Raw genomic sequence first — 7,012 nt, forward strand, 5'->3', positions numbered from 1 at the left:
AAAAAAAAAAAAGGCAGTGAAAACACTATAAAGACAAAGTGCCCTGGAAGTTTTGTCTGGGAAAAAGGTGCTGACCAAATCCCTCCAAGGACGGGCAAACACAGCCTGGCCTCAGGAATGGCAGGAGTCTCCACACATTCTCTGCAGCAGCTGCTCAGGGAGGATTTGTTGGGTTAGTGGCTCTGGACAGCAGAGCAGCACAGTCTTCTTCCCATCGCTATCCTGGACAGGCTGTGTGAGGCCAAGGGGATTTAGGGTTCTGCTAGGACTGGACAGGGCCAAGTATGTTGGGAAGGAGTCCTCCTCTAGATACTGAAACCTTGCTAGCCCTAACTTGAGCTCCAGCACACTGCTCTGCTGGTATCCATTGCTTGGACCAGCATATGGTCTTTAGTCTGGGACCCATATATGTGAGTCTATTGTGATCAGGTGTGTTGGGTTGTAAATGGCACATCTGCATCCCCAAGGAACTGGCTTGTTTCTGTCTCACGAACCCCAGCTCCTCTGGGATCACTTCAGTTGCCACAGCTGTGTTTCTCTTCCTTATTTTTCTAGTTGGTTTCCAGAATGGAGGAGCCACTGTCAATGGAGATGTTTTTCAGGTGAGAACTCAGGCCCATGTTCTGGCCCGGTGGTACCAAGAATAATTAGGTGGGTGTGGGGCCAGCATGCAATTGCTCTGCCTTTGGGATTGCTTGTGCTCTTCAGCTCCAGAAAAGCTGTGGTGCTCCTTGAAAAGTTTGGGTCTCATGGTGGGTCCCTGACTCCTCTGTTCTCACCTATGCTTGAAAGACAAGATATTGTCCCTCTGCCATGGCCCAGAGTTTGGAGTTGGAGGCTTTGAGACTGAATTATGCTGGTTCTGATCCTGCTCCAAATCTGTTTGTAGGTGGCCTGTGCTCTGAAGGAGTGCCTGAGCTCTAAGGGAAGATGCAAACACTCTGTTCTCTACAAACCCCTCTTTTTCCAGCCTGGAAATCCCCTGGAGGCCCTTGGAGTGTTTGAGAGCATCTCCTGACAGTCCAGATCCTGGACAGGGCTTCCAGAGGCACTTGCTTAGCTAACACATGGATATAGCCTTGCTACCAAGTCTAGCAGCATATCCCATTAAACTTGCTTTCCCCATGGCTGAGGGTGTTTCAGGGGGACACCTGCATGGGTCTCATCTCCCTCTGGGAGCCTGTAGCCACGCTGTGCAGGGTAGAGGAGAAGCTGTGCCAGCTCCTGACAAGCCTCCTATGCATTGTCTGTGCCTAGTCTACGGGATGATAATCACATCAGAGATGGGATAGACTTAATTAGATTGCGGATCTTGGAGGAGAGCCGTAATCCCCTTGCTTAGCTCCATGTCAGCCAGCAGAAAGTTTTAGGAAAGGTGCTGATGTGGCACAGAGCATAATGTTGGGCCTGGTGGGAGCTGTGCAGGCTGCTCAGCTTGGAGAACCACAAGAAGCTCCTGCTTGTGGGCTGGAGTAGAGGGTGGTGTTCTCATGGGCCCTGCCTCACCTGGGCTCGTTCTGTCTATTGAGGCCCAGCCTAAAACGGCACTCATTCTTGGGGCTGGGACCACAGCTTGAGCAGTGCTTTGGAGCGCTGACAACTGTACTGGGCTGTCACCAACCCTACATATCTTGGCTTGTCTTGGTGCTGGGAGCCTGGAGTCCTGTTCTGCGTCGTCAGCCCACTGAGAAGGCTGGGCTGGGCTGTGTGAGGAGCTGATGCTGATGGCGAGGTGCTTGTATCCTGCAGGAGTCCAATGGCCCCACAGATGCCTATGCAGCCATAGCCAAGGCTGATCGGCTGACCCAGGAACCTGAGAGCATCCGCAAATGGAGGGAGGAGCAGAAGAAGCGCCTGGAGGAGCTGGGTGAGACCCAAGGCTGTGTGGCCATGCTAGTTGCACCACAGGACGTGGTGATTGAGGTCCTTGGGATCCCTTGCCTAGTGGTGATCCCACTGCACCCAAGATGTGCCTTTTGCCTCATGCCATATGTGTGCCCCCACCAAAAATCTGTCCTTGGAGGCAGTGACACCTTTCAGAGAATGTTCTAGTGGAGGCTGGAGTGTCAGTGGGTGCCAGTCTGTCTGATGGGGTCTGTCTCACCCTGGCCTTAGATGCAGCATCGAAAGTGACTGAGCAGGAATGGCGTGAGAAGGCCAAAAAGGACCTGGAGGAGTGGAACCTGCGTCAGAATGAGCAGATGGAGAAGAACCGAGCAAACAACAGGTATGTTGGGGTTAGCATGATCTCTAGGCTGAGACTGGCAGGGCTCAGTGCGAGCAGCTGTTGCAGCCAGATGTGCCTTCCTGTAGTAACCAGGGAGCTCTGTCTTCACAGTGGACCTAGCCTTGCAGAGGCAGGGCTTTGCCAGACCACGCCCCAGTACTCCAGGCAGCTCTGGTGGCCGTTCAGAGCTGCTCTGGTCCCAACTGAAGGCTGGGCGAACACGGCAGGATTTGAGGGACTCCTGTCCCATGCGTGGGAGGGGTTGGGAAGCTATGCAGCCCTGTTGTTGCTGGCAGGTTTTTCTGATGCTGCGTGTGGCATGATGATGGGTTACCCTCTGTGGGAGGATGCTAACCCCCTCTCTGTTTCTCTCTTTCTAACCCTCTGCCTGCCTGTCTGCTCTGCGTTCTCTCTCTGTCTGTGCCTCGGGGCTAGGATCGCTGACAAAGCCTTTTACCAGCAGCCGGACGCCGATGTGATTGGCTATGTGTATGTGTGTCTTACAGACCATATTCTGCCCTGCACGGTCTGGGGTCCTTGCCTCAGCACTTTGGCTGCCCAGTCAAGGAAGGGGGGGGATGCTGGGAGGTACTGCGCCCTGGTGAGATTCCAGAGGGAGAATGCTTCAGCTGAGCACTCCAGATGCTTAGGAAGCAGAGCTCTTGAAATTGCCCCCTGGAGGAGCTGGTTGAAGAGACAAAGCTGTGGAGTTTAGGGCTTTTAAGGGAGTGTCATGGGGGTGGAGAAGTCTTGAGAGCAGGAAGACACCCCGGTGCTTCTGGATGAACGTTGTCTTAGGTGAGTGCAGCCAGCAGCAGCCTTGAGCATCCCAGGTCTCTGGATCCTAGAGGATGCTGAGTTCATTGTCTGGAGCAGTGAGACAGGAAATGGGGACACAATGGGTTCCCAGAGGGGAGGGTCGTCTTGGAAAGAGTTCTGCCAGTGACAACCCTCACCATGTCTGCAGGGCCTCAGAGGAAGCATTCCTGAAGGAGTCCAAGGAGGAAACCCCAGGCTCAGAGTGGGAGAAGGTGGCCCAGCTCTGCGACTTCAACCCCAAGAGCAGCAAGCAAAGCAAGGATGTCTCGCGGATGCGCTCGGTGCTCATCTCCCTCAAACAGACACCCCTGTCCCGCTAGTTGCCATCTGGCACAGCCAGGAGTGCAGCAGGGCAAGGCCCTTCCCCTTGCCCTGCTGCTCACCAAGGCGGATGGCTTCACGGGGTCAGCTCACACAAGGGGCCTATGCCCTACCTGCCCTCTGGTCTCTGGTGTGCGCCTTGGCTGTGCTCAAATCAATGGTTGTAACTCTCCCCATGGTTTTCCTTTGCTTAAAAGGTGCATTGGTCTCTTTTTACACTTATTTATTACTGTGGCATTTCCCTGGGAAGCGACACTGGGTGGCAGAGCTGAGTTAGCAGAGAAGCCTCCAGACAGAGTAACGCCCAGCTGCCTGGCAGGGTGAAAAGGAGAACACCTCCCACTCGGTGTCCTCCATCTCATCCAGAGCTACACTAAGAGCAAACTTGCACACCTCCTGCCTGTGGCATGAGAGCCCTTTGTCTGGGATTGGGTCCTAACCCTGGGGCAGAGATACTGGGGGGACTTGGTTCCTTTCTGCCCTCCTGTGGGAGTTTTAGAGCAGAACTGGCTGTAGGGCTGGGGGTAAGGAACACCCTAAACTCATCTCCACAACACAAGGTCCCACAGGGAGCATAGCAGCAGCATGATGCCACAGGGCTGGTGGGGACGGAGGGATGTGAGTGTGGGCACACGACCTGGCCATGCATTCCAAAAAGCTGGCAGTTGCAGTGTCGATATCCCATCTGACCTGTGGGGCTGCTCTCGGCAGACAGCTCTGTGGTGCAGGGTGCTGAAAAGAAGCCACAGGACAAGCATGCAGGAAGCTTCTTGACCCTCCTACAAGGCCACTGGCTGTTGGGAAGATGGAGTGCTTAGCTTTGGGGGCCCTTGGCTCCGTTCTGTGCCTTCCCCTACTTTGAGGGAGGCAGCTGGAGGCTGTGTGGCTGCAGGGAAGCAGGTAGCAAGGTCCAGCTGCTGTGGGACAAATCAAACCTCCAGTTCCCTCACCCAGAGACAAATAACAGGATTAGGCAGAGGTCTGGTGCTACGGCTTTTGCTCTCCCCAGAGAACAAATCACACATTTGTCTGCAGCTGGACAGCTGCTCTGTGGCTTCAGTTTGCCCATGTGCCACTGGATTTGCATACCAAAAGCAGTATGGCAAGATGCAGGTCCTGTTCATTGCCTCATCAGATGCACTTTCCAGCCCAAACACTCGCTTTCTCTCCTCACTTGGCAGGACTGGCACCAGCCCCTCTGGCTTTGAGCCCCAGCCCTGGAAACCTGCAGAACTGGTTAGCTGAAGGGGTATTGATAAGGTCTGCTTACACCTTGCAACAGAGCAGCTTGCTGTGAGCTTGTGCCCTAGGACCAGCCTGTTGTGGATTGGGGAAAGGCCTGCAGCAACAGCCTGAGGGGACATGGAGCAGAGTGCATAAACCATTTGTCAAAGCTTTGCTGCAGAGCCCTGCTCCACCAGTAAATTCAATACATAGAGCTCTTTTGCAGTGACAGCTCCACAAATCAAGGTTGTCTACCCTCTTACTGCAGTCCTGGAGGGATGACCTGGCACCCGTAACCATGGCTCATAGGCACAACAGTAGCTCTGCAGCTGCCTGACAGGCCTGGAGAATGCTGTCATCTTTGGTAGTGGGCTGGAAAAGGGAGTGGGTGTGTAGCAATTACTGTGTTTTGTGCTGGGATTGTGCCCCTTGTCTGTATGGCTGATCACTCCTCCTCTGTGTCCCTGCACCGCAGCACATATAGGCATCTCTGCTGTGGTGCAGGATGGACCCAGGGATCTGGCTGCCTGCATCTGCCTTTCTTTGCAGAGCAGCTGGAAGAGCCTCTGGCTGCGCTCTGGGCCTGCAGTCCTAGCAAGTAGCCAGGCTCTGCACTCCCCTGGTTGCCGTGCACCCTATGTTGGGCAGGGCATCTTGGGGAGCAGTGCCCACTGCTGTTCTACATCCCTTTGGCTTTGGTATATGTGACTGTTCAAATCACCTGTTACAATAAACCGACATCTCCAAACTGACCCTACAAGGCACTGTTGTCTTTATCCTTCAGCGTGTGCTAGGAGAATCCATACCTGCAAAGCCTGCAGAAAGGACAATGCTGTAGGAGAACCACATCCTAGGGCTACAGGGTTTGCTCTGAGCTGAGACAAGCAGCAGCAGCAGGATGAGAGAGTAGCTGCTCTGCTCTGACCACAGGCATGTGTGCTTACCCAGACATGCCGAGCAGACCTGGGCAAGCTGCTCCTGAGCCTCCCTGCACCACAACAGCCATCCAAGCAGCTTCCTGTCCTGCAAGGGAACTCGTCTGGCTGCAAATGGCTTTGCCAACGGGCCAAGCTCACAAGTCTGCACAGCAGTTCCTCCACACACACCCTGCCCAGAGTTGTCCAGGCTGTAAGTGTCAGAAAGGCAGCAAAGCTTCTGGGAAAGGTTTACTAAGCAGCTAATGAAGGAAGTGAAGAGCAGCCTGGGCATGTTCCCCACAGTGGGCTGTGTGGGTTCCTTTGGTGCTGGGAAATAATGCAAAGTGTGGCACTCAGAGCCACCCGTGAAGATGTTTGCCACAATGAGGGAAACACAGCTCCTTCTGGGAATGGGATCTTGCCCAGCAGTTGGTCCCAACTCATGCGATGCAGCAAATTGTGCAGAAGTGACCTCTCAGTAAAAGCAGCTAAATATCAATGCGTTCTGGAGAACGCAGCCTGTTTGGGAACCCAAGTTCCCACGTTGTTTGCACAGCTGTTACACCTCATGTCCTACTTATGACCTAACCACAGCTCAGAGGCAGCAGTGCCCACTCCTCTCAAGCTTCTGACTTTCCTGGCTCTGCAGTGCTCTGCAGTCCCGTATTGCTCAGCATCTTTGCTGCAATTCACTTTGTTACTCACCGGCTGCAGCTGGATGGATTGCACCTTCTCCCCGAATAACTCATGCACTGATTATGAACTCTGCCCTGCCCGGATCAAACCACAAATGGAGCCATTTCTTCCCACCCAAGCAATGCATTTCTCAACTGCTTTTACATAGCCTGATTAAAGCCACACCTCGGTGCAGAGAGGCACCACCAAGCGACAAAGGAGCCAATTTCAGCAGGCGGTGACAGCAGCGGGCAGACACGGGAGCTCTCAGGGAATCAAAGAATCACCGCAGCCCAAACGTGAGGTTAGCAACAGAGGTATATTAGCCACATTTCGACGCTATGTGACGCGCAGCATCTCCGACACCGGCTCCAACGCACCGCAGCCGTCTCACGTCCGCGGGCAGCGCCCGTCCTCCAGCCGTGCCGCTCCCCGCGCTCAGCTCCTGGCCTTGAGGGCGGTGGCCACCATGCCGCCCAGCAGAGCCGCGACGGTGAAGCCCTGAGCCACGACTCGCGCCCGCATCATCAGCTGCGAGTGGCGCGTGTTGCCCCTCTGGAAGCTGATGAGGCCGTAGGTCAGCACGCCCAGGGTGCAGAGGCAGCCTGCAGAGGACGGACAGACAGACGGACAGTGAGACGAGTCCGGCCCAGCCCCAGTCCCCCCCGTCTCCCCGAAGCCCGGCAGGGAGCAGCGCCCACCCCCGGCTGCCGGGGCTTAGCGCCCTTCGGGCCCTCACCGAGGGGCACCAGCGGGTTCTCGCGCGTCTTGCGCCGGAACTTGTCCGCGAAGCCCTCATCGCGGTACACCGGCATCGGGATGGGCTCCA

The 7,012-nt window shown here is 55.2% G+C and overlaps 2 protein-coding genes across 2 annotated transcripts in view; one reads left to right on the forward strand and one right to left on the reverse strand.

Annotated features, from left to right (window-relative positions):
* Positions 1–5,343, forward strand: part of CLTB (clathrin light chain B) — a 9,077-nt gene extending 3,734 nt beyond the window's left edge. The window contains exons 3-7 of the mRNA XM_010719067.1: positions 556–602; positions 1,750–1,867; positions 2,116–2,227; positions 2,663–2,716; positions 3,195–5,343. Coding sequence (XP_010717369.1) covers positions 556–602; positions 1,750–1,867; positions 2,116–2,227; positions 2,663–2,716; positions 3,195–3,366 — 503 coding nt within the window. The 3' untranslated portion in view covers positions 3,367–5,343. The remainder of the gene's footprint in view (positions 1–555; positions 603–1,749; positions 1,868–2,115; positions 2,228–2,662; positions 2,717–3,194) is intronic.
* A 1,140-nt stretch (positions 5,344–6,483) lies between these two features.
* Positions 6,484–7,006, reverse strand: HIGD2A (HIG1 hypoxia inducible domain family member 2A). Its single transcript, XM_003210353.2, has 2 exons — positions 6,923–7,006; positions 6,484–6,788 (listed from the first exon to the last, which is right to left on the reverse strand). The coding sequence occupies exons 1-2, from the start codon at positions 6,996–6,998 to the stop codon at positions 6,622–6,624; spliced, it is 243 nt and encodes an 80-aa protein (XP_003210401.1). The 5' UTR covers positions 6,999–7,006; the 3' UTR covers positions 6,484–6,621.
* Positions 7,007–7,012: the final 6 nt, after the last annotated feature.

This window comes from Meleagris gallopavo, chromosome 15 (genome assembly GCF_000146605.3).
Source record: "Meleagris gallopavo isolate NT-WF06-2002-E0010 breed Aviagen turkey brand Nicholas breeding stock chromosome 15, Turkey_5.1, whole genome shotgun sequence".
Lineage (NCBI taxonomy): Eukaryota > Metazoa > Chordata > Aves > Galliformes > Phasianidae > Meleagris > Meleagris gallopavo.

Bases quoted from the DNA above. Each gene is read 5' to 3' on its own strand.
- HIGD2A (XM_003210353.2), bottom strand. From the start codon at position 6,998: ATGCCGGTGTACCGCGATGAGGGCTTCGCGGACAAGTTCCGGCGCAAG. The intron at 6,789-6,922 runs GTGAGGGCCCGA...CGTCCTCTGCAG, and splicing joins GAACCCGCTGGTGCCCCTCG to GCTGCCTCTGCACCCTGGGC.